The sequence below is a fragment of the Oncorhynchus nerka genome, linkage group LG26, assembly GCF_034236695.1.
Source record: "Oncorhynchus nerka isolate Pitt River linkage group LG26, Oner_Uvic_2.0, whole genome shotgun sequence".
NCBI lineage: Eukaryota > Metazoa > Chordata > Actinopteri > Salmoniformes > Salmonidae > Oncorhynchus > Oncorhynchus nerka.
In genome coordinates, this window is record NC_088421.1 from 11889161 (window position 1) to 11916507 (window position 27347).

General features: G+C 41.9%; 3 protein-coding genes across 3 annotated transcripts; 1 reads left to right on the forward strand and 2 right to left on the reverse strand.

Annotated features, from left to right (window-relative positions):
* Nucleotides 1-417: 417 nt before the first annotated feature.
* Nucleotides 418-5062, reverse strand: LOC115104141 (frizzled-2-like). The gene has a single exon (XM_029625378.2). It carries the CDS (start codon nucleotides 4840-4842, stop codon nucleotides 3166-3168), a length of 1677 nt encoding a protein of 558 aa, XP_029481238.1. The 5' UTR covers nucleotides 4843-5062; the 3' UTR covers nucleotides 418-3165.
* A 1915-nt stretch (nucleotides 5063-6977) lies between these two features.
* On the forward strand, nucleotides 6978-19542 carry LOC115104142 (meiosis-specific coiled-coil domain-containing protein MEIOC-like). Its single transcript, XM_029625379.2, has 8 exons — nucleotides 6978-7251; nucleotides 7733-7846; nucleotides 8082-8239; nucleotides 10300-10404; nucleotides 10593-12414; nucleotides 12604-12738; nucleotides 17126-17306; nucleotides 18128-19542. Exons 1-8 carry the CDS (start codon nucleotides 7246-7248, stop codon nucleotides 18298-18300), a joined length of 2694 nt encoding a protein of 897 aa, XP_029481239.1. The 5' UTR covers nucleotides 6978-7245; the 3' UTR covers nucleotides 18301-19542.
* LOC115104143 (coiled-coil domain-containing protein 43-like) lies at nucleotides 19528-25366 on the reverse strand. The gene is made up of 5 exons (XM_029625380.2): nucleotides 25106-25366; nucleotides 21556-21646; nucleotides 21263-21407; nucleotides 21019-21065; nucleotides 19528-20582 (listed from the first exon to the last, which is right to left on the reverse strand). Exons 1-5 carry the CDS (start codon nucleotides 25277-25279, stop codon nucleotides 20395-20397), a joined length of 645 nt encoding a protein of 214 aa, XP_029481240.1. The 5' UTR covers nucleotides 25280-25366; the 3' UTR covers nucleotides 19528-20394.
* Nucleotides 25367-27347: the final 1981 nt, after the last annotated feature.

Genomic DNA, 27347 nt, shown 5'->3' on the forward strand with positions numbered 1-27347 from the left:
TTCCTTCCTCTCCGGCACCTGAGTTAGGAAGGGAACCTGTATTTTTTTAGTGACTGTGTGTATTGATACCCCATCCAATGTGTAATTAATAACTTCACCATGCACAAAGAGATAATCTATGTACGCTTCTTTTTTTTGCCATCTACCAATAGCTGCCCTTGTTTGTGAACCATTGGAAAACCTCCCTGGTCTTTGTGGTTGAATCCGTGCTTGAAATTCACTGCTCGACTGAGGGACCTTACAGATCATTGTTTGTGTGGGGTACAGAGACGAGGTAGTCGTTTAAAATTCACGTTAATCACTATCATTGCACAGAGTGAGTCCATGCAACTTAATATGTGACTTGTTAAGCACATTTTTACTCCTGAACTTATTTAGGCCATAACAAAAGGGTTGAATACTTATTCACTGAAGACATTTCAGCTTTACATTTTTTATTTATTTCTAAACATTTCTAAAAACATAATTTCACTTTGACATATGGGGTATTGTGTGTAACCCAAAATCTTGATTACATTTTTAAAATTCCGGCTGTAACACAATACAATGTGGAAAAAGTCAAGGGGTCTGAATACTTTCTGAAGGCACTGTATGCTTACAGTATGTTTTGGAAGTATTCCTCATATCCTCAGTGCTGGAGGTGTTGGGGATCCGGGAGTATCCACTTTCTCCAGCCAGCACGTCATTTATTTCATTACATCATCACAGAGGAGGTTCAGTTTCAGCCAAGCATCACTCGGGGGATTCCAGATCAATGTTGTGTTTACTTTAAAAAGTTTATTGAAAGATAAAAGTACTCTGTGAAGCCAAGCACTGTTATTTTCCTTTGCTTCATTCGCATGTAGAGACAAATGCCATGTTCACAAAGAAATACATACACACACACACACAACGTAGCATACTCAAGTTCTTATTGGCATAGTAGCTAATATTCCATCTAAGGGTATGTCATTCCAGGTATCCAGTGTTACATCACCCCCTGTACCTTGGAGAGCCGCGTCAGGGTAATGCATCCTCGTGGCAGTCGCCACACAGTCTGAAAGCTAACAGATGTTGAGGGTATGACTCAACTGTCAACACATTGGCGAGGGCAGCGTGATGGAGACTTCTCTGAGTAGAGGCCTATTTTAGCCACACATCATGAGAGAGCAAGAGAGAGATAGCTGAGAGAGAGATGTGGACAGACGGGCAAGTCTACCGACAGACAAGGCTCTCATACATACAGCCAGACACAAGGGCACGTTAAAGTAGGGCTTCTTACATCACCTCATCTTCGTAATTGAATGACTTTGGAGTGAAGGAGGCCATTGTATTGGGTCCAGCCCATAAAACTGCGTGGCCTCAAGACATACATTAGAGCCCAAATGTGATCCCCCTCTTCAACAGAGGCACAGTGATGTTTATAATGCCCAGCATTTGGATTGTTCCCAAAGGGGGCATTGTTAGTTTGAACCTGGAACGTACACCGAGCTACAGCTAAGCCCACTCCAACCAAAGCCAGGCCACAAGACATACAGGTTTCAACCCTATCACATTTGTGTTGAACCATAACTTTATAACATGATGTAGAAATCCTTTTTATGGTCATTTAATTAGGGAACTGGGAATTTATGATGAACCTGGTGAAGTTGGGCAGAGACCACCATTTTGTAACGTCACTTATATCTTTGTGCATTAACATGTTACCACTCAGTTATAAGAAATACCGGTAACTCTTGAAATGACACCGCATAGTTTGTGCTGTAGTATAGAACAATATAGTAACAGGGACCCCCTTTTCTAACCCTCATCGACAAACCCTTACTTTCAGACAGTGACCACATGTGTATTGTTAACATTTCCATGCTATAGCTATGTTGTTAGCACATTCTGAGCTGTAATGTAGTGGTAACTAAATCACTTTTCAATTCAAAGACAAACGAAATAGACAAGTTCAAGAAAATAATCCTGCTAGTCAAGATAACACAGGACACACACACAGCAAAGCAAAACAAAAAATCAAATCATGTGGCTTTTATTTTGTCGTCACCTTCCCATCCCCTCACCCCCCCAGCAAATCACGTGAGATACATTTGTTGATTAGTGGTTGCCAGATTCACACCACTTTTCACGTGACAACATTAAAATACCACATTCTTCTTTGATTCCGTTTTTCAAAATACTTTTTTATTATTTGAACAGTTTGAGCAACACAGTCTCCAGAAGTGGATCTTTTTGGTGTTACTTTTTGGTAATGGAGTGTAGTACTGACAATTAGGGCTAGCTTTCCCACCCTGGAGGCATGACCACAGTGTCCCTGCAGCCTTGTCTTCACCCCTACCACCCAGCTCAGCTCCAAGGGATTTAATTGGTGGGGGGAGACGAGAGGAAGGAGAAGGGCTAAGTAGGGAAAATGCACAGCCAAAGACTGCCTTTACGACAACCCAGCTTCCCTGATCTGATACATCAGAAGGAAAATGATTACAGATCTGGGTTTGACAGGAGAAACTTCAAATGTGTATGTGTCATACTGCCAGTGAAAACAGCACTAAGAGACAGACAGTGTGTGCATCTATGGCTCCTTTCAGAAGGGGTGCTAGAATTAACCAGGCACTACGGCTGTCGGATGACAAAACATGTCCTTTCTTTAAATACAAATATATAATATTATACTTTACAATTCCTATTTACATCTCACACATTCACAGAGTGAAAATAAAGTCTTAAAATGGCTGCCTGTCCTTTCAGGCCTCCTTCCTTCCCCCACTCACTGTATTCCCAGCTGGATTCTCACTCACACTGGAGAGTTTTTATGGCTGATAACTTAAAAAGGGAGTAGGAACAGAGTGGGGGAAGAGAGAGAGAGCACTTCAGCACATGGCATCCACTGAACACCTGTGTTGTTTGTTCATTCTGAGGTTTGGCCATTCTTCAGGTGAGCAACAGTTTGTTCTTTGGTCAAGACCCCCGTCCCCCACCCCCCGACTCTTAAAGCTAGATTTTGGCATGCAATATTTGACTTCTTAAAAATGATGTCAATGTTCCATAGAAATACTGACAGTATCTGATGATCAATGTATAAAAGTACCACTGAGTCTCTGACAGTGAGTAAACAAATAGGAGGGAGAAAAACACACTATAAAACATCCAAACGAATGTCCATGTTTCATGTTTTGACCTCCCTCCTTAGACAGTGGTCTCTCCATGCCTACGATTTGAGAGTCTGGTATAGAACTTGCGCCAGGAGTGGAGTGTCTTGCCAGACCAGATCCAGAACCCGGAGGTGATGCCCACTATGAGGGTCATCAGGTACTTGATCATGTAGACGGTGAAGTCGGGGGTCATGCGGGGGGTGTACTGCATGGGACAGGGGATGGCTAAGCCTTTACAGTTACGGCTGACCCAGCTTCTCTCCCAGTGGTGGCGGAAGGCCTGCTCGTAGAAGAAGCAGGCAATGACGATGGTGGCGGGGACGGTGTAGAGCACGCTGAACACCCCGATGCGCACCATCAGGCGCTCCAGCTTCTCCGTCTTGGTGCCGTCGTGCTTCATGATGGTGCGGATGCGGAACAGGGACACGAAGCCGGCCAGGAGGAAGGAGGTACCGATGAAGAGGTAGATGAAGAGGGGGGCCAGGACAAAGCCCCGTATGGGGTTCAGGCTGTTGAGGCCCACAAAGCACACCCCACTGAGCACGTCCCCCTCGATCTGCCCCATGGCCAGGATGCTGATGGTCTTCACGGCGGGCACAGCCCAGGCTGCCAGGTGGAAGTACTGGGAGTTGGCCTCAATAGCCTCGTGCCCCCACTTCATCCCAGCCGCCAGGAACCAGGTGAGGGAGAGGATGACCCACCAGATGGAGCTGGCCATGCTGAAGAAATACAGCATCATGAAGAGGATGGTGCAGCCCTCCTTCTTGGTCCCCTGGACTATGGTCTTATATCCGTCTGGGGTGAAGCTGTCATTGCACACCACCTTGTCCCCCAGGAAGTAGCCAGCGATATAGGCTATGGAGACCATGGTGTAGCACCCAGAGAGGAAGATGATGGGCCTCTCCGGGTACTTGAAGCGCTGCATGTCCACTAGGTAGGTGGTGACAGTGAATAGGGTGGAGGCACAGCACAGAGACGACCAGATGAGGATCCATATGCGTGCAAAATAAATCTCTTTGTCATTGAAGAACATGTAGCCCCCACTGCTCCTGGAGTGTTCACATGGTGCTCCACAATCCAGCTCCCCCAGAAACGAATAATTCAGGTAAGTGGGGACTTTGAGCACAGATGGACAGCGGAAAGGCCTGTCTGATGTGGAGTAGACATGGACGCCAGGGGTTCCAGGGACTGGCATGTGTACGGGCGGGGCAGTGGCAGTAGATTCATTCTGACCAACACAAATGTGCCCGTCTCCAAGCACGGGGAAATTCTCGCAACGGAGGCGTTCTGGCCACTGGAACCCAAATTTATTCATGAGCGCCTCGCAGCCGTGCTTTGCCCTCTCGCAAATTGAGCGACAGGGTGGAATGGCCTTTTCCAAAACTGTACAAACAGGCGCATACATTGAACATAGGAAGAATTTAAGTTCCGGCGAGCACTGTACCTTCACCAAGGGGTAAAACTGGTGCACCTCCAGTCCTGCGTCCTCTTGATTGTAATGCCCCACCAGATTGGGCATGATAGTTTGATTGTAGGCGATGTCCGTGCATAGTGGGATTGAAATAGGCTGGCAAAATCCGTGGTCTGGGAAAGCAATGCCATTATCCCCTTGCGCTGATACCATCAATGACGACATGATCAGTGCGAAAAAAGTCACATAACTCGTTTGAAAATCCATTTTCATTGTGAGCTGATCAATAAAAAATCTCATCTATCTAGCCTGATAAAGTAATACAATTTACAGATACTTTTTATATTCCGTAGCATCGGAATTTTGGCTATAAATAACGGAATAATTAATAAAAATGTATGCCGTTGTCCCGGTGAGCAAAAACCTGTTGCTGTTTGCTCGCCTGCAAGAGGCTGCTTGACTTTTCCTTTGTGCAACTTGCATGGATGGCCCAATCAGACAGTTTCAAGTTCCCCCTGCAACTTTCTGTGGTTAGTTTCAAAGTAATGTCGAGAGGAGGAGGGATGGGGATAAGGGGGCTCTGGAAACAGATTCCCACCCCCTTCCCAGTGTGTTGCTGGCCAATGGAATTGCAGAGCAGTATCAACTTGGGAGAGTTTGAGTAACTTCAGTACAGCATGCGCCCCTGAATGAACCATACTGTAGTGTAGCCTCGCTCACAACGCCAAGATGTGCAGATATCTATCTATCTATCTATCTATCTATCTATCTATCTATCTATCTATCTATCTATCTATCTGTCAAGTTTCAAGTTGTATTCGTCACGAGAAATGAGAGATAAGAAAGGAAGAAGAAGACAAACAGTGTCAGTAACACATTTACAGTGAGCAGGGAGCTGAAGTAGTAGAGATGTACATGTAGGCAGGCATAGATGAGGAAAAAGTGATTGGTAGCTGGATAATAATGTTAATAACAATAAACAATATAGCAGTGTAAACTGGGCTGAAAAGTAACTGGTAGCAGGAATATTTAAATACTATGTTAATATACTAATGGTAATATCAACATGTAAGCAGGATTAATAGTGACCAGTAGCAGGATAAATTGGACGATATTATTGGGGATGCAGTCAAAAATGAATGAACAATGAACTGCAGCGTAATCGTAGTAATACATCAAATTAATAATAATTTAGCAGCAGTGAGCGGGTGGCATCGGTAATGAGTGTGTGTGTGTGTGTGTGTGTGTGTGTGTGTGTGCGTGCGTGCGTGAGTGAGTGTGAGTAAAAGTGACAGTGAAGGTGTGTGTGTGTCAGAGTGGGTAGAGACCTGTGGATGGGCCTAGAGTCAGTGTGGATAGTCTGTGGGAGAGGGAGACAAGTAATAGTTAGCCATGTAACAGTCTTATGGCCAGGGGATAGAAGCTGCTTAGGCCCTTACCAAAACAGATAGTGGTTTTGAAATTGCAGTAAAAGTGCAGTAACTGCAGTCAACTGTGATATTTTGGACGCAGTGATTGCACTGTAGTTACACTGCAAAATTACTGCAGTAAAACAATTGTGTTATATTGGACACAGTATTTGCAGCATACTGCAGTTATTCTGCATTCTAACTACAGTTATACTACAGTGTAGTGCAGTTATACTGCACTCTGACTGCAATCTACGGAAGCATGGAGAAGTCCATGTCTCGGTTGGCTGGGTCTTTCTCAGACACCCCCTGGCATGTACGTCCTGGATGGCTCTGAGCTCACCCCCAGTGATGTGCTGTGCCATCCTCACCACTCTATGTAAGGCAGTGGCGGTTGGTGGCGTTTTAGAGGAGGAAGGGCGTTTTTTTTAATAGACATGGCCTTATTTCTATTACAGCATATTGGATAACTGTCATTCATATTCCATTCACCCAGTTCAATGAAACATCAATATTAATCTATCTATCAAAGCTATCTAGTAGGCCCACGCAAAAAAAAAAACTATAGACAGAGCGACATCTTGTGGGTATTGTAGGACAATGCATTTGCAACACTTGTAACCAAAGATGTCCAGTCTCCAACTACTTGTACAAGGGAAGTTTCTTCATCTTTAGTTGAATAAATTGAGGTCCTGGACTTGACTAAGCACTATTTTTGCTATGACTTAGTTATTAGTATTAATTGTAACACATGATTGTATACTTTATTAGGATGTAGCCGACCATATGTTTACTTATTTAAAAAAGTTTGATGAAGATGATTCAAGAAAAGCAATACATGTTCAACAAAAATCCTTTACTTTGCATGAAAAAGCATCATGATATAGTCCCTCATTGATAGTAAAATAGGATTCCACCATCTTTTAATTTGATGAAAATGATTGGTTGCTATGCCCTTTATGTGTACAATTCCTATTTGAAACCATTGGGTGAAAAGGCTTCTTTATGGACCAATCATCACCTTTGAGACAGTTAGTGATAAAAGAAGAGCATTTTATTCGCGGGGGTTGTTATGAAGGTCTTGCTCGTGACGCTACTTTACAAAAGCGAGAAGAGCAACTGGCAAGCTCGAGATCAATACTTCTGTAGCTAGCCGCAATGTACTAGCGATTTCTCCTGTCATTGTTTAAAGTCCGTTTGATTTAATTCATTTTTTTTTTAAAGTTATACTTTTAAATCGTGAACATTTCAGCTGGGGAAATTCCCTACAGAAACGTTGTTTACAAGTGAATTTATGGAGGTAAGTAGCTAGCTAGCTAGCCCAGTTGGCTAACTAAATTTAGTTAGACATAAATCGTGTGACTGAGGGAGACAAGGGACACGAAAGCTAACTTAGGACAAAAGTCAAACCGTCTGTTACAACTGTGTTTTTCAGAATACGTTGTTGATTGAACTCATAAAAGTTGTTTGTTTTGAGTGTTTTGGGTTTAGCTAGCTAGACACCTGCTGAGCATCTTTCTTTCTATCTTTGTAACTAACTTAGCTAGTTCTGCTGAGCATCTTTCTTTCTATCTTTGTAACTAACTTAGCTAGTTAACGTCCGCAAACTTACTGTTGCTAGCTAACGTACACTTAATTACAATTTTACTTGGGCCAAGTTAGCATTGTGCAATACAATATGTTATTACCCTGCTAGCTGTATATCTAATAATCAAGATAGCTAGTCAATGAAACTCTATTGTTCTGTTGAATGTTTGTATGAATATCTTTGTAATGTTTAGTTGAATAATGCAGTGAAGAATAGAATAAGTTCAAGAGGAGTGAGAATGGCGTTTGATCGATTCCAGAGTGCATCATCAGGTTCAGACTCATTCTTTTCCTCAAATAAGCATCAGGTGAGACATTCAAAAAAAGTATTTTACTTTTCTAGATTGCAGTTCATTACAATGTAGGCTATAGGTGATAAATAATTCAAGTGGTATGTTTATTAATGGTTTATATTAAGTAGCTGGTGTTTTAGGTATGAATTGTCTATTGTAGGCAAAACAGAATCAGAATGCTATATCTCACCAGTGACTGGCTGACGTTTTCACTAGGGTTCATGAATTTCCTTTTTTTATTGTATCACAGACCTGTGGAACTGCGGACAATGAAAGACTCTTGCAGCCGTACATCCCCTTACCCGAATTCTCATTGTCAGAAGAACCTCCCATGTCCTACACACCCTGGTCTGCACAGGATGATCCATACCAACTCATTAATTGCACCCAGAACAATGTTCAAAGCAGGTAACTAAACTAACTACTTGTTTACATCCCTGTTAGTGAGCATTTCTCCTTTGACTTTTTCCACATTTTGTTACATTACAGCCTTATTAAAATTGATTGGGAAAAAATGTTCCCTCATCAATCTATTCAAATGCAACTCTCAGAATTGTATACTGACCTGGTCCATACTGTGTTTTGTCATACCAGTATTTAACATTGACAGTCTGAAGAATGTATTGGGAAAAGGAAGACCAAGTCCTAATTTATACTGAACAAAAATATAAAGTAAAGTGTAGGTTCCATGTTTCATGAGCTGAAATAAAAGACCCCAGAAAATTTCCATATGCACAAAAAGCTTATCCCTTCCAAATTTTGGGCACAAATTTGTTTACATTCCTGTTAGTGAGCATTTCTCCTTTGCCAGGAGAAACACAATGCCACAGGTGTCTCAAGTTTTGAGGGAGCGTGCAATTAGCCATGATGACTGCAGGAATGTCCATCCGAGCTGTTGCCAGATAATTTAATGTTAATTTCTCTACCATACTGTCGTTTTAGAGAATTTGGCAGTACCTCCAACCGGCCTCACAACCGCAGACCACATGTATGGCGTTGTGTGGGCGAGCGGTTTGCTGATGTCAATGTTGTGAACACAGTGCCCCATGGTGGCAGTGGGGTTATGGCAGTGGTGGAAAAAGTACCCAATTGTCATACTTTAGTAAAAGTAAAGATACCTTAAAAGAAAATGACTCAAGTAAAAGTGAAAGTCACCCAGTAAAATACTACTTGAGTAAAAGTCTAAAAGTATTTGGTTATAAGTATACTTAAGTATCAAAAGTAAATGTATTTAAGCATCAAAAGTAAAAGTATGAATAATTTCTAATTACTTATATTAAGCAAACCAGTAGGCACAAATTTTGTGTTTTTTTATTTATTTACAGATAGCCAGGAGCGCACTCCAAAACTCAGACATCATTTACAAACAAAGTATTTGTGTTTAGTGAGTCTGCCAGATGAGAGGTAGTAGGGATGACCAGGAATGTTCTCTTAAGTGTGTGAATTGGACCATGCTCTGTCCTGCTAAGCATTCAAAATGTAACAAGTACTTTTGGGTGTCAGGAAAAATGTATGGAGTAAAAAGTACAACATTGTCTTTAGAAATAGTAGTAAAAGTAGTCAAAATATTAATTTTAAAGTACAGATACCCCCCAAAACGACTTAAGTAGTACTTTAAAGTATTTTTACTTAAGGACTTTACACCACTGGGTTATGGTATGGGCAGGCATTAGCTACAGACAAAAAACTAAATTATATTTTATCAATGGCAATTTGAATGCAAAGAGATACCATGACGAAATCCATTTTTGTGCCATTCATTCACCGCCATCACCTCCGGTTTCAGCATGATAATGCACAGCCCCATATTGCAAGGATCCGTACTCAATTCCTAGAAGCTGGAAATGTCCCAGTTCTTCCATGGCCTGCATATTCACCAGACATGTCACCCATTGAGCATGTTTGGGATGCTCTGGATCAATGTGTATGACAGTGTCTTCCAGTTCCTGCCAATATCCAGAAACTTCGCACAGCCATTGAAGAGTAATTGGACAACATTCCACAGGCCACACTCAACAGCCTGATCAACTCTATGCGAAGGAGATGTGTCGAGCTGCATGAGGCAAATGGTGGTCACACCATATACAGACTGGTTTTCTGATCCACTCCCATCTGTGACTAACAGATGCATATCTGTAATCCCAGTCATGTGAATATTCATAGTTTAGCGTCTAAGGAATTTATTTAAATTGACTGATTTCCTTATATGAACTGTAGCTCAGTAAAATCTTTGAAATTGTTGCATGTTGCGTTTATTATTTTTATTATAATTTTATTGTACTGAAATCATAGAGAACGTTTCATATGTGATTTGAAGACACAAGGTGTTCATGAATACACTGTCCATTTGAAATTAAGTTGAACTTCTAATAACCACTAGACTTTTTCATATATGTCCCACTCCATGTGAAATGTAAATGGTCTTCTTTTTCATGTGTTTTGAAATGCTTATGTTTTAAATCTCCAAGGAATCTCCCCGATGGAAATGACTGTGGAAGTGAAGCTGATCTCTATGGGCTGGTGTCAAATATCTTGGAGGAGGCTGATCAAATGGACAGTTACTATACTGAAGAGTAAGTTATTCATTAGGAGGGTATTTTTTTGTCTTCAGTGATATGAGCTCATTTCTTTGTATTGGGAGACAAATGAATGGGAATTGAAAATGGAAACCGCAACGTTTGCCAGTAATGACTTTGAGACTTTCAATTGTGTTTTTAAAAAAAAACGTATTTAACCTTTAACTTTTCAATTCTCCTTTCAGGACATTATCCCAACTGAAATCTGTCTGGTCTCCCAAGTCAATGAGCGACGATTGCCAGCAGTACTTCCAATCAGAGTCCAAAGTGCAGTCCAACTTTCTGCCGAACCATGTTTACCCTGAGTCTTTCAGTAAAACACAAGGGCAGCCAATGAACAGAGGTTCCGAAGAGTTCTACCAGCGTTTCAATGGCTTTGATACCAGTGACCAGCAGTGGCTCCTCTCTTCCTGCAATGGAGGCATGGACACTAGATACTCTCTACAGACCCAAGAGCTGCCGAAGCCGCCGGGGCTACCACTGCCCAATGTGGGGAACGCCTACCGTTCAAACACGAGGCCGAGTAAACACGAGTACAACACAGCTGAGAAGGTTGGAGGGTTCTGTGGGTCTGGGAACGCTCTTTCTGACCACATGGATGCTTTTGCACCCTCCTTCTGCCCCCAGAGCAAGATTAATAGCCAGTGCTTTGACCACTACTATGAAGAGTTCCCAGGCCAGATCAGCGCCAAGCCCAGAAGGACCAAGCAGTACACCATGCAAGAGGTCAACAAGCTGGCCAGCAACATCCAGACTCTGATGGTGGGTGAGCAGGACAACGCATGTGGTAGGGAGCCCCAGAAACGGCAGAGTGTGCAGATGCAGTATGACAACATCATGGCCGAACAGAGGAACTTCTCCAACACCAGGATGCCTGGGCAAAGCACTCAAGCCATGCAGTTTAAGAAGGAACTAGGAGGGGAGTATGGAGCCATGCAGAGGGAGACTGATGGAGGAATGAAGAGCAAAGAGCTGCTACAGAGTGACTTTGATTCCAAAGACTTATCTGGATTTGGTCCACAACACCTTGAGTATTTCCAAAAAACAAAATCACTCTCAGCGTCTTTCAATCCTACAATTTCTCACCAAAACAAGATGGCTGTCCAGAAAGGAAGCAATCCCCTCTCTACGGGCCTGAGTCTGAACCAGTACCATTATAGCCAGCAGAACCCGTTGCAGAACAAACTCCAGCAGCAGCATCAGCAGCCAGTGGGAAACTGTTTTTCCTCTCGGCCGTCCAAGATGCTGTCCCACTCTGTGTCTGAGTTTGTACCTCAGCACTCCCACCAGATGCAGAGAGGACCACCACCGTGCATCCAGGACTACAGTCAGGGGGACGGGCCCAGCCTCCACAGCAGCAGGGCAGGACAGAACCAGGTCAGGATGGGCATGGGCGGGCTGAGGAGGGGAGCCAGCGACAGTGACTTTGAGATGCAGCTGGACAAGAGCAGGATGCACATGGCTGGGCTGGTGGCTGATGGCTGCTCGCCCACTCAGTGCTTGGATGGGAAGACAAGGCCCCAGACCAGCACTCACATGACAGGAGACGGGGACAAGAAGCAGGGGCTCCTGCAGAACCCTTACCTCGACCTACTCGGCAGCATGTATGGCTCTCAGAGATTCGGTGGAGGAAACGGCACAGTCAACGCAGGGAAGAACCCAACCTTTCTGCCTTGCATGTATCAGGCTGTTAATGACCCCAGACAGAACTCCTGCCACATGTCTTTGAACTCTGCCAGCATCAACTCCAGATCCTCCTTCCCCTACGGCGGTTCCATCCCCCCCATGGACCTGTGTGACCTGCTGCCAGACGGGGAGTTTGCAGCTTTCAACCCTTACCTCAATGACATGATGGGCTCCAGTGGAGAGAACCCCTACCCAGGGATGATGGGAGGCCTCCGCTCCCCGAGGATAATGAGGAACCGTGGAGGACCCATGAGCCAGCTCCACTTCCACCTGGAGGAGTGCTATGAGCAGTGGAGAGTCCTGGAGAAGGAGAGAAAGAAGGTGAGCAATAAAAATGAGTGGTTCATTTAGTGGGAATATTTTTGCTTCTTGTGATCATCTTGAAATCCTTATTATTTATCTGATTATGCTGCAATACAATACTTGGTAAGAATGTCTCCCGAACTAGGATTAAAATGTGTAGTTCGATTGGTTGGCATTAAGTGTTTTTTTTAATATGATGTGTTTTAGACAGAGGACGTCCTTACCATGAGTTATCCTGGAAAGCGGATTTCTGTGGTGACCACCAATGCCCTCCCCAAAATCCCACCTAACCCTTCCAGAGTGGACCGTCTCATCGTGGATCAGATCCGAGAACAAGCCAAGGTGAGAAATATTCATTCTTAAAAGTCTATGCCTGGGGGCGGATTCTAAGCTGACATATGGAATTGTTTTAAGATGGTCATGCTATGGATCATTAAGCTATTTGATTTAGAATTTTAGGACCCCTTTAGGTATCAAAATCTATATTTTTAAAGATTTGATAAAATATTGAATTTGGCCTTTACTACTATAGAAACGCATTGAATAACACATTCATACAGTAAATTTGTAATGTATTCAGATCCATTGACTTTTTCCACATTTTGTTACATTACAGCCTTATTAAAATTGATTGGGAAAAAATGTTCCCTCATCAATCTATACACAATACCCCATAATGACAAAGCGGAAGCAGATTTTCAGAAATGTTCGCAAATTTGTAAAAAAAAAACACAAAAAAAACCATGAATACCTTATTTACATAAGTATTCAGACCCTTGTGTCGAGGCACAGATCTGGGGAAGGGTACCAAAACATTTCAGCAGCATTAAAGGTCCCCCAAAACACAGCGGCCTCCATCATTCTTATATGGAAGAAGTTTGGAACTACCAAGACTCTTCCTAGAGCCAGGACAGCGGAGTCAATCACCACCTTCCGGAGACACCTGAAACCCCACCTCTTTAAGGAATACCTAGGATAGGATAAAGTAATCCTTCTCACCCCCCCCTTAAAAGACTTAGATGCACTATTGTAAAGTGGCTGTTCCACTGGATGTCATAAGGTGAAAGCACCAATTTGTAAGTCGCTCTGGATAAGAGCGTCTGCTAAATGACTTAAATGTAATGTTAAATGAGCTGGCCGCCCGGCCAAACTGAGCAATCGGGGGAGAAGGGCTTGGTCAGGGAGGTAACCAAGAACCCGATGGTCACGCTGACAAAGCTCCGGAGTTCCTCTGTGGAGATGGAATAACCTTCCAGAAGGACAACCATCTCTGCAGCACTCCAGCAATCAGGCCTTAATGGTAGAGTGGCCAGACGGAAGCCACTCCTCAGTAAAATCCACATGACAGCCCGCTTGGAGTTTGCCTTAAGGCACCTAAAGGACTCTTAGACCATTAGAAACAAGATTCTCTTGCCTAATGAAACCAATATTGAACTCTTTGACCTGAATGCCAAGCGTCACTTCTGGAGGAGACCTGGCACCATCCCTACGGTGATGTATGGTGGTGGCAGTATCACGAATCAAGGTAAGACCCAGATGCAGACTGTCGAAGTAACAATGTTTAATGTTCCAACAGAGGCAAGCAGTAGACAGGTCAAGGCAGGCAAAGGTTGGTAATCCAGAGGGAGGCAGAGGTACAGGTAGGCAGGGTCAGGGGCAGGCAGAGTGGTCAGGCAGGTGGGCTTAGAGTCAGGACAGGCAAGGGTCAAAACCGGGAGGACTACCAAAAAGATAATAAAAGCTGGAGTACTGGAAAACACGCTGGTTGACTTGAAAAACATACAAGACCAACTGGCAACAAACAGACAGAGAACACAAGTATAAATACACAGGGGATAATAGGGAAGCGGGGCGACACCTGGAGGGAGATGGAGACAAGCACAAAGACAGGTAAAACAGATCAGGGCGTACAGGCAGCATCATGCCGTGGGGATGTTTTTCAGCTGTGGGGACTGGTAGACTAGTCAGGATCGAGGGAAAGATGAACGTAGTAAGGTACAGAGAGATCCTTGATAAAAACTTGCTCCAGAGTGCTCAGGACCTCCGACTGGGACAAAGGTTCACCTTCCAACAGGACAACAACCCTAAGCACACAGCCAAGACAACGCAGGAGTGGCTTCGGGACAAGTCTCTGAATGTCCTTGAGTGGCACGGCCAGAGCCTGGACTTGAATCCGATCGAACATCTCTGGAGAGACCTGAAATAGCTGTGCCCATCCAACCTGACAGAGTTTGAGATGATCTGCAGAGAAGAACTTCCCAAATACAGGTGTACCAAGCTTGTAGTGTCATACCCAAGACGACTCAAGGCTGTAATCGCTGCCAAAGGTGCTTCAACAAGGACTGAGTAAAGGGTTTGAATATTTATGTAAATATTATATAAAAAATATAAAAAAAAGTTTTTTAATAAATTTGCAAACATTTTAAAAACCTTTTCATGCTTTGGCATTATGGAGTATTGCGTAGATTGATGAGGGGGGAAAAAGCAATTTAATCCATTTTAGAATAAGGCTTTAACAAAACAAAATGGGGGTTAAGGGGTCTGAATGCACTGTAAATGGCAAAAAAGACAGTAAAAAAAGTCATTTTAAGAAACAGGGTTTTGAAGTGTTTGTCCTATAGCTAGGAGATATAAGAAAGCTTGGAAAATATATATACAGTTGAAGTCGGAAGTTTACATACATTTAGGTTGGAGTCATTAAAACTCGTTTTTCAACTATTTCACAAATTTCTCGTTAACAAACTATAGTTTTGGCAAGTCAGTTAGGACATCTACTTTGTGCATGACACAAGTCATTTTTCCAACAATTGTTTATAGACAGATTGTTTCACTTATAACTTACTATCACAATTCCAGTGGGTCAGATGTTTACATACACCAAGTTGTCTGTGCCTTTAAACAGCTTGGAAAATTCCAGAAAAACTATGTCATGGCTTTAGAAGCTTCTGATAGGCTAATTAACATAATTTGAGTCAATTGGAGGTGTACCTGTGGATGTATTTCAAGGCCTGCCTTCAAACTCAGTGCATCTGCTTGATATCATGGGAAAATCAAAAGTGATCAGCCAAGACCTCAGAAAGAAAATTGTAGACCTCCACAAGACTGGTTCCTCCTTGGGAGCAATTTCCAAACGCCTGAAGTTACCACGTTAATCTGTACAAACAATAGTACGCAATTATAAACACCATGGGACCACGCAGCCGTCATACCGCTCAGGAAGGAGACGCGTTTTGTCTCCTAGAGAAGAACGTACTTTGGTGCAAAAAGCGCAAATCAATCCCAGAACAACAGCAAAGGACCTTGTGAAGATGCTGGAGGAAACAGGTCCAAAAGTATCTATAGCCACAGTAAAACAAGTCCTATATCAACATAACCTAAAAGGCCGCTCAGCAAGGAAGAAGCCACTGCTCCAAATCCGCCATAAAGAAGCCAGACTACGGTATTCAACTGCACATGGGGACAAAGATCGTACTAATTGGATAAATGTCCTCTGGTCTGATGAAACAAAAATATAACTGTTTGGCCATAATGACCATCGTTATGTTTGGAGGAAAAAGGGGGAGGCTTGCAAGCCGAAGAACACCATCCTAACCGTGAAGCACGGGGATGGCAGCATCATGTTGTGGGGGTGCTTTGCTGCAGGAGGGACTGGTGCACTTCACAAAATAGATGGCGTCATGAGGGAGGGAAATTATGTGGATATATTGAAGCAACATCTCAAGACATCAGTCAGGAATTTAATGCTTGGTCTCAAATGGGTCTTCCAAATGGACAATGCATACTTCCAAAGTTGTGGCAAAATGGCTTAAGGACAACAAAGTCAAGGTATTGGAGTGGCCATCACAAAGCTCTGACCTCAAACCTATCGACAATTTGTGAGCAAAACTGAAAAGGCGTGTGCGAGCAAGGAGGCTTACAAACCGGATACATTGCACCAGCTGTCAGGAGGAATGGGCCAAAATTCACCCAACTTATTGTGGGAAGGTTGTGGAAGGCTACCTGAAACGTTTGACCCAATTTAAACAATCTAACGGCAATGCTACCAAATACTAATTGAGTGTAACTGACCCACTGGGAATGTGATGAAAATTAAATCTGAAATAAATCATTTTCTCTACTATTATTCTGACATTTCACATTCTTAAAATAAAATGGTGACCCTAACTGACCTAAAAGCAGGGAATTTTTTAAATGTATTTGGCTAAGGTGTATGTAAACTTCCGACTTCAACTGTATATATTTTTTACACATATTTAACCCATTTTTTGGGCAGGCGCAAAACTACCATCATATGTCCATACATTTTGCATAACCAGTACCAGTTACCTACAGACGAGTCCCATGACACTTGGGGCCACATTAGTTTGTAGGCCAAACGCAGATGCCGAAGTGCGACATCGACAGATGTGGTGGAAAGAGACGCACCCAATGCAGACATCTCTAAGTTAAACTGACGGATTTTAATGGAGATTTTTTTTAAATGATGTTACTTAGATTGACGCACCGGTGCGTGAATCGACTAGGAGGTTAAATGTCCACTTTGGAATTTTAGGATTGGGTGATGGCTAATTCCATGCAAGTTGGCATGAGTGTTGATAGAAGAGTAGATTAAGACCAATACATGAATACCAGTTGCTGTAGGCTAGATGAACACCCATCAAGTTCTGCAAGTGTTTCAAAATGCATTTGAATAATTTTTTATGGAATTTATTTTCCTCTTATATCATAGGTGGTGAGCCTTCTGGGTAAAATGGAGCGTCTGCGTAGCTTCCCCCTCCATGCCAATATTTGTTCAGCGCTGGACAGACACCTCGAGGCTATTTACATTACCCAGGCCAGACGCAAGGAGGAATTTGTCAACACTTCAAACCGTCAGAGACAGGCCAGCACACATTTCAGAGAGGACAGAGGTAACTCAACACTTAAGTCATTAATGAGCCACAGCTAGTTCTAAACAACTAAATCCCCAAGCATTTGTCTGTGCATTGTCTTCTAATTTAGTTTTAGATTTATTCTGGAAATATGGCTGCCATTTTTTATTCTGTAGAGCCTTTTATATTTTATTTCCTTGAAAGAGCAAATAACAGAGCCTATCTTCTACATTTGCCTTTTCGTGTTTGGGATGAGCAGCATTTGTCAGCTCTGATGATGAGGCCTAAAAACCAGTGGTGGAAAAAATACCCAATTGTCATACTTGAGTAAAAGTAAAGATAGAAAATGACTAAAGTAAAAGTGAAAGTCACCCAGTAAAATCCTAAAAGTCTAAAAGTATTTTCTTTTAAATATACATAAGTATCAAAAGGAAAAGGATAAATCCTTTCAAATTCTTTATATTAAGCAAACCAGATGGCACCATTTATTTTATTTTTTTAATAGATAGCCAGGGGCATGCTCCAACACTCAGACTTCATTTACCAAGGAAGCATGTGTTTACTGCCAGATCAGAGGCAGTAGGGATGACCAGGGATGTTCTCTTGATAAGTGTGAATTAGACAATTTTCCTGTCCTGCTAAGCATTAAAAATGTTACGAGTACTTTTGGGTGTCAGGGAAAATATATGGAGTAAAAAGTACATCATTTCTTTTAGGAATGTAGTGAAGTAAAAGTTGTAAAAAATCTAAATAATAAAGTACATATACCCCAAAAAACTACTTAAGTAGTACATTCAAGTATTTTTACTTAATTACTTTAAACAACTGCTGTCTTATTTTTTTGCCTGTATTCCTGCTAGATATACTGCTACTTGCTACAGCACTGAGGGGTCTGTGTTTGACCACAAGGAAGTCCCGCACTGCCCTGTGGTGTGCCCTACAGATGACCCTACCCAAGTCCAACACGGACAAGCTGGATGAGCAGAGCACCTCTGAGGAGACCAGCCCAGGGAGAACACTTATCCAGTTCTGATGCCACTGAGCCACCCTATGGTTCACATGTGACACTCACGTTCATGCTATAGATGTGGCTGAGAGCAAGACCAGTGAGGAGCATTAGGCCAGATGAAATTTTGATCACATCATTAGACAGAACAAAAGGAATTCTTGTATGTAGGCTCAGTTTGAGCAAATAGAGGAAATTAATAATTTTTTGGAGATTATCAGTCTTATTTAAAATCTATCCTAAAGCAGGTGGTTCAGAGCAATGTAATGAGATAACCAGGGGTGCATTTATTTTAAATGGCAGTACAATTCTATTATGCTGTTAAATTGAGAATCCCCATAATCCCTTCAGCCCCAGTAATTCCCTGTTAACGAGCTTCTATTAGGAACATGAGAGAGAGCAGAGCCTGATCAGATATGTTGGTGGTGATAACTGTAGAATATACAGTATTACATTCATCAGTATTGTCAACTACCTTAGAGCTAGGGTCCTTGCAGTCATTGCAAGGAAAATGAGTTTAATTGACCTTAGTGGCCACAAATGTACAATTTGATTGATAGTTGCTCTTGGGCTAGGGGAATTCATAATATGAAATGTGTTAAGGCTTAATTTATCTTCAAAATCACCACATTTTGTGATTAGGGTCATCGAAAATAATGGGAATCTTGGAAAGGCCGAATATTATTTAAAGACACTATTTATAATTATTAAAACATGGCAGTCATTTGAATGTTTTCCTGATTGTTTTACTTATTTATTTGAATGTGATTTGACATTCAGTTCTCTAATATGCTTCTTAACAACCAATAATTGTGGATAAGTGATCATTGCCTCTTAAGTTGAGTGGATATTGCAATGGGAACCACTTTTCTGTCATATTCCATGTTAACATACCAATCAATCGTCAACTTGAAGCATTGTGTTTCCTCGGTTTACCTGAAAAGCAACATAGTCAGTGTATTGTTTTTACTTACTCTCAGTAGGTTAGAAATTTGGACTGGTCATGCATTGATGTTAATTAAATCTTATGTTATTCTTATTTTGAATTTAGTTCTCTGAATGTTAATCAAGCTGCATTAAAGCTCATTTCAAAACATAAGAATTAAGTTTGATGGACACATACTATCAATGACATAATACACACTCGTAAGACAGGTGGCAAACATGTTCAAACCCCTGTATTTTTAATGTTCCTGTTTGAAATGGTATGTTTCACGATAATTGTTTGTTTTATTAATTCAAAAAACAATAAAGCTCTTTAAAATGGCATTTATTTATTCAAAAAAATTTGAAAATGAACCCCATTGCCATTCTGCAAACATTGTACATGATATAATCGAGGTATAGAGTATCAACCACCACGTTGTTCTGATTCTCATACAAGAGAGTGCATAGACAGTACATGAAGACTGGGGTGACAAACTGAATGTATTTAATATGACAATGCCTTGAGTGAATCCATCTCCAAAGAGGAAAAGCATTTGCAACACATTGGCTCAATCTTTGAGTGAGTTAAGATCCCATAGAGCACTTCCCCTTCCTTTTACTACAATATAGCAATTGCAGAACATTTGAATGCCATTTAAAAACATTTATCTTGGAAAAGTATTACTTAAACTGGGCAAACATTTTAGAGCGAAGGCTTGCATGCTACATCTATTGAATGACTATTCATTTTCAGAGACAGTCTCCCTATTAGAGGCATATTGAAAAGGAGGCAATGATACAGAAACATCTGCCTCTTTAGTATCAACATGGTAAGGTGAAAGATGCAGGCAAGAGCTTGTGCAGGTTGATCATAGCAAGTAGAGAGACTATTAATGTTGGCTTTTCATAGAGTCACTGATTTACTTTAATCACAGTTGAGGAGAAAGAACACATTGTAGATAGATGGACTGTTTCCCAGTTTTAGATAAAGCTTGATGACTGAAACCAATAAAAAAACTAAAATGGTAATTGGTTAAAACAATTAATGTTCAGACAAGTTCTTGTTACAATGTCATGTTACAATCATAAGGGTGGAAAATAAGGGATAGGTAAAAATAGATGTTGATTTCATTTTTTTTAATCCAGTAACAAAACATTTCATGTGACAATGTCCCAAGGTGTCATTTGTTTTTCTCATCTTTTGCGTTCCCCTTTCTGTGTGCGTTTCTTCTCCTTGTCCTTCCTGTCCTGCCTGGCTAGTTTATCCTTCTCACGCTGCATCTTGTCCGTCTCTTTCTTCTTATGCGAGTCTTCCTTAGCCTGGTCCCTCTGCTGTTTCTTCCTGCTTAGAACCTCCTCCACGTTGGTGTTCTTAAACAGGGCTGAGGAGACCAGTAAAGGAGTTTCACAGCAAAACCAACATCCCTATTCCTAAAGCACCTCAGAGTAGGAGTGCTGATCTAGGATCAGGTTTCCCCAAAACATTTAATCAAGATTTAATAGGCAACACAGATCCTGGATCAGCACTCTCATTCCAAGGCGCTTTACATATACAGACCAAAATGTACTATTACCTGGGTTAAGAAGTTGACGGTGCCATAAGTGGTCTTTAAAAATATAGTACTGGTTAAATATTACTTAATGCAGTAAACAATACATTTGCACTCCATTTTAGTCATTTAGCAGACACTTATCCAGAGTGACACAGTTAGTGCATTCATCTTAAGATAGCTAGGTGGGACAACCACATATCACAGTAAGTACATTTTCCCTCAATAGGAGTTATAGGAGGAGTAATGGGAGGCATAGACAGGATACATTTATCACCACTGGCGGGAAAAGCCTGCTCCTCCTCTTCAGCTTCAGTGTTGATGTCAAGGAAACTTGAAAAATAGTGCTCCTCATTGCAGTCACATAAAAATGAACATTTTGGGAAACACTGCTTTCATTATACATTTCAGAAATAAACACTTAAGACCTTTAGAGCTGTATAGGTTTAACAAGGGGCAAAGCATAACTGTAGGGGCACAACAATAGGTGCAATATATTGAGCCAAGGATATTCTTCATCATCTGTGATATTGGCATATTGAGCCAGGACTGCTTCTTTAGCTTCTTTCCTCTTCCTGGACTCCTGAGATACTTCCTTCTGTTTCACCACAATCTGTGCCTGCTTCTCTATCAGATTGGCAATGGCCAGTACCTCAGCTAAAGACAGAGAGAGAGGGAGGGAGGAAATTCAACAGATAATTCATACAACTGCTGCTCCAGCTATTAGCTCTTGTCTGAAAGTACAGCTAGAATAATTTGTCTTTTAAGTTTCTAGCTTTTGATTTATGTTCATTTATGTTCATACCATCCTCCCTGTTTTTGGTTGCCGACCGGGCACAGCTCTCAGCCCACTGACTAATGATCTCTTTGCAGACATCTTCAAGTTTCTCATCCTCCTGTGCATGGAAGACAGTAGAGAATGGAGATGCAATTAGTGAATTTGAACATCGCTACTTTGAAACAAATATGGTTAGATGCAGCCCAATATGGCAACTTTAGTATGGACGAGTGTGTGTGTTGAAAGGAGTGGGTGTATGGAATGTGAATCAGCTAATTGGGCAGATGTTGCCACTCAAGACCATTTTGCGTTGCTGATTGGGCTGCATGACGAGTCGATAAGCCGGTGACCAGTGTACAGGTGTTGTATCGACCAGCCTGCCGACCTAAAGTGCTTCCGACAGGGCAGCTGTATCGCGGTTGTGTCGCTGGTGGTAGCTAACATGAGCATTCCCTCCACTGATTTTATTTCAAGTAAGATAGCAGCCTATACAAAAAAATAGCATTTATTTGAAAATGTTTCGGTCCATTATAATTTATACATAATTTATAGTTATAGATGTTCAGGAGTGTTTAACCCAAAGTATATATATATTTTTTTTTACTCAAACCTCCTGCCGGGCTAGATTGAATGGGCTCCCAAGCCAGATTGGGACAAATGGTCTAACCCAGTGGTTCACAAACTATGGGGGGGCGCGAGGGGTCGGCAGTCTGGCGTTGGGCAACATACTCTTGAAAGTTGTAATAGTAGATTGTACAATGTTCCATTTTGAAATTGGGTAGTGCATCGTCCGTTTTCCTCTTGTCATGTCAGAGAGCTATTTATTACTTGTCAGAAATGTCCAGATCAACTAGCCCAGTGGTTCTCAAACGTTTTATAGTCCCGTACCCCTTCAAACATTCAACTTCCAGCTGCGTACCCCCTCTAGCACCAGGGTCAGCGCACTCTCAAATGTTGTTTTTTGCCATCATTGTGTCATGACTTTGGCCTGGAGGTAGGTTTATGACAGTAATAAATACCTCTTCCCCCCCTTTTCCTCTCTCTACCCTACTGATGTGACATTTGTAAATCCCTTGGTTAACATAGAGATTCTGGTAACATCAGAAGGTGGGGGGAAATGAACTATATTCTGGTAATCCGACCAATTGAACATATGTGGTGGTACTTAATGAATATGATGTCAGTTCGGTTGTCATCTGAGACATTCTCATCAATGATAGGATGACAAACTCTACAGTGAAAAGTCTGCACATTGTAGTTATCGGATTCACATGGAATTGTTCAATTTAAATGTTTGAATATGAAATTATTGGTGAAGAGATGAAATGTAATTTTAGCTTCCAAATGAGAGATTTTGGGAATTTCATAAGGTTAGGGCTCTGCTCAATCAGGAGCATGCCCAGGCATTGTAGGGAGGTCATACAGGCACGTGGAGGCCACACACACTACTGAGCCTCATTTTGACTTGTTTTAAGGACATTACATCAAAGTTGGATCAGCCTGTAGTGTGGTTTTCCACTTTCATTTTGAGTGTCACTCCAAATCCAGACATCCATGGGTTGGATAAATTTCCATTGATAATTTGTGTGTGATTTTGTTGTCAGCACATCAAATCAAATACTACAAAGGACCTTGTGAAGATGCTGGAGGAAACAGGTACAAAAGTATCTACATCCACAGTGAAACGAGTCCAATGTCGACATAACCCGAAAGGCCACTCACCAAGGAAGAAGCCACTGCTCCAAAACCGCCATAAAAAAGCCAGACTACGGTTTGCAACTGCACATGGGGACAAAGATCGTACTTTTTGGAGAAATGTCCTCTGGTCTGATTAAACAAAAATAGAACTGTCGATAATGACCATCATTATTTTTGGAGGAAAAAGTGGGAGGCTTGCAAGCCGAAGAACACCATCCCAACCGTGAAGCACAGGGGTGGCAGCATCATGTTGTGGGGGTGCTTTTCTGCACAAGGGACTGGTGCACTTCACAAAATAGATGGCGTCATGAGGGAGGAAAATTATGTGGATATATTGAAGCAACATCAAGACATCAGTCAGGAAGTTAAAGCTTGGTCGCAAATGGGTCTTCCAAATGGACAATGACTCCAAGCATACTTCCAAAGTTGTGGCAAAATGGCTTAAGGACAACGAAGCCAAGGTATTGGAGTGGCCGTCACAAAGCCCTGCCCTCAATCCCATATAACATTTGTGGGCATAACTGAAAAAGCGTGTGTGAGCAAAGAGGCCTAAAAACCTGACTCAGTTACATCAGCTCTGTCAGGAGGAATGGGCCAAAATTCACCCAACTTTTTGTGGGAAGCTTGTGGAAGGCTACCCGAAACGTTTGACCCAAGTTAAACAATTTAAAGGCAATGCTACCAAATACTAATTGAGTGTATGGAAACTTCTGACCCACTGGGAATGTGATGAAAGAAATAAAAGCTTAAATAACTATACTATTCTGACATTTCACATTCGTATAATAAAGTGGTGATCCTAACTGACCTAAAACAGGAAATGTTTACTAGGATTAAATGTCAGGAATTGTGAAAAACTGAGTTTAAATGTATTTGGCTAAGGTGTATGTAAACTACCAACAACTGTGATACATTTTTATTTGGCGTATCACTGACGGCATTGTGCGTACACCCCAGTTTGGGAATACCTGTACTAGCCCATGTCAGCTAACGTTTTTGTATTTAGCCAATAAATGTTGTAATGTTTGAGTCACTCAAATATTAAATGAACACACATTAGACATGGCAAAATGTATAGAATTGCAAGACAATGAGCTTTAAAACGGTCAAATATTCTCTGCACGTCATGACAAAATGTGTAGAATTTATGGAAATAAACGTTCAACCTTCCAAATGTTCTCTCAACAAGAGGGGTGAACAGTTTGTGTCATGAACAGTGCTTGTGCCCATAGAAATAGATGTGGCGCTCACGCGTATTCTTCCACAATGCTGAAATAGGGCTACTACTTTTCTTTCGAGACTCCCACACGCCACATTGAGCTGCAGTTACCCCTTTCTCCTTTGAGAGCAAGTGGGAAGGACGTCGTGTCAGTGAATCATCAGTTAGCACATTATACTATGTCAGGTGTTGCCAAATTTTGGAGTAGCCTTACTGAAGCATGTAGGCTTTCTCCAACCCTGATCTAACAAACTTGATTCAACTGAACCTGACGAGCAGCTGATTAGTGAAAACTAAATCCGGCAAATGGGTTGGTACCCAGTAGCTCTCGAGGCATGGCCACCCTGCTGTATGTCATAACCATCTGTTTGTCTGGAGAGTTCCACCGAAGTCTCAACACGGGCTAACCGGCTAATAATAGAAAGGGTCTGGACAACTTCAGGTTTGATTCGCCTAACCCCCATCTCCAAATATGGCTAATGGTAGATTGACACATGTCGCTAACGTTGTTACCAGTTAGTTATATGGGAACAGATCGATTGTAGTCACTCAGTTGTTAGATAGCGTAGTTAACACCCACTTGTAACCATTGAGCACGTTAGCCAGCTATTGACTAACTTACTGCGGCGCAAGCATGGCATGTCTGCCCCCTATATTTACCAGAAACGCAGATAGAATTCCTAGCAGTGCGTCCTCCTTCTCTTCGTCACTCTCCTCCTCTTGAAGTATTCCTAAAATATAAGCTCCATACACCTCCTGGTCCACTTCCAGGGAGTCTAGTCGATCATTCAGCCACTTCTCAAACTCCCCGGCATCTGCCATGGACGCCGCCATCTTGGCCGTTCGGGGTCTTCCACACCCGACGACGATCCGCTTGTAATTGCCTGCTAGATAAAACTTTAGCAGAATATGGTTGCTGCCTCGTACACTGTTTTAAATAATTAATCATTTACATTATTGCATTTAAGGAGGGATAATTAATCAACTACATAATCCAAAATGTTATTAATTCGTTTATAGACGTTAGAATTCTTTTAAAAAACTTCATGCGAGATTATGTGACCAATTGATACATTGAAATGATATCCGTGAATCAAACGACATAGTTAACACACCCCTATAATAAAATGTTCATGAGATTTTATCATGCTATTCTATGAGATTCGAGAGACTCCCCCGCCCTGACTCAGGTGACGTGGACACAGATGTGGTTCTCTACTTTTCACCACTGGGTGGGAGTATAAGACATAGTCTGATTTTTTAGTCAAGTATATTTTTCTCCAGTTCTACAGCCTAAAAAAAGTTTATATTTGCCTAATTTTTTAAAATATCTTATCTCACATGCATGACCATCACCTGGATATGCTGAAAGATTGTTGTGCATCTAAATGTATCTCTGACTCTGGACAATGTTTCCTGATCACTAGTTGCTGCTCCCAGTCACACAAACTAGTACTATTCTCTGTTGATAGTGAGACAAGTAACACCCCCCAGCTGTTGAATACATTAAGGAAGGTTTCCAAGGGGATGATCTCACCCTGCATCCAGAGAGGCCTCACTGTGTTTGGGGTATCAGTTGCCCCTTATCTTCCCTCCCTACCTCCCTGCTTCTCTATAATGATTTCACACGTCGCTGGTCTTGTAATAATGAAGTGTGAAGCTTCTGTGCTGCCATGGAGAAGCTGCCACGTACAACATCTCCTCATGGCCTATATACATGTAGCCAGATCCTGACATTGATGTGAGCCAAGTTTAAATTAAACATGCAAGGGCCTAGTCCACTCCACACACAAACACACATTTTTATTGGAAATTGGGAGTAGCAAGTTTTGTGGTCTGGTTTGGTTTGGAGAGGTCACTGGGGTAGACTGGTTACACAAGTTTGTTGTTGCAACTGTTGCGTTCTATGTGTTCTATAGGTAATACACTTGAGGTTGTTTGTGTGCTGTAACTGAAGACAAGGTCAAGAGAGATTGAGATGCTATGGAACAGTGTGCATGTTTGAGAGAAAAGGAGACATGACAACGTGGCTGGCGTCTCATCTGAGCCAGAGAGGCCCAGAGTCAGCCCATGCTGCTCTCCACAGTACCACGTAGCTTAAGGACGGCTGTCCTATTTTTATCGAGGGGCTGTGGATTGATGCGAAGTGACGAGGGCCGCGAGCTGCTGAGTGGGTGGGCACCCACATGCTCGGCTCCACAGGCAAACTCCCTCCACGGACAGCCCACACACACACCACATACACGCACAAACACCGACATGCATGCACACAGAGGCAAGCACACACACACATACGCACTCATGTGAGCACACACTCTCCTATCTTCATCTCTACCCCCAATGCCATCGGCCTAAAAAAGCCCTATGGTCACAATTTGCAATGTCCTCCCTGTCAACATCTTCTCTGCTCCAGTGTCAATGTGACAGCACAATCCAGCCCCTACTACAGTATTTATCGTTTTGATACTATTTTCTTAAGTATGTGTTGCATTTTAAAAACTCTTAGAACAATACCCCAACCTGGTAACACTCGGTACGCAGCCAGTCTTACATTCAAAACCTTTCGTTGTGCATTCATTTTGTTTGGAGACATCTTTCACCTCACAACCATTGATCTAAAATAGAATTTTACTGTGAAATATAATGAGTACTTTGGTTTAATCATCAAACAGAATTTAGTTATCTTAACAACCAGTTAATCCAATATGATAATTTTTTGATACAAATTGCTATTTGAATGTAGATGCTACGGTACTGTAAATTACAGTACATTACACTGTAATACACTTGTACTACCCATTAAAAGTGACTGAACATCACATTTCCATCATTTATATCCCATGTGTGATCAACGGTGTGATCATTAAAGACATCTTTCACAATGTAACAAATTAAAGAAATG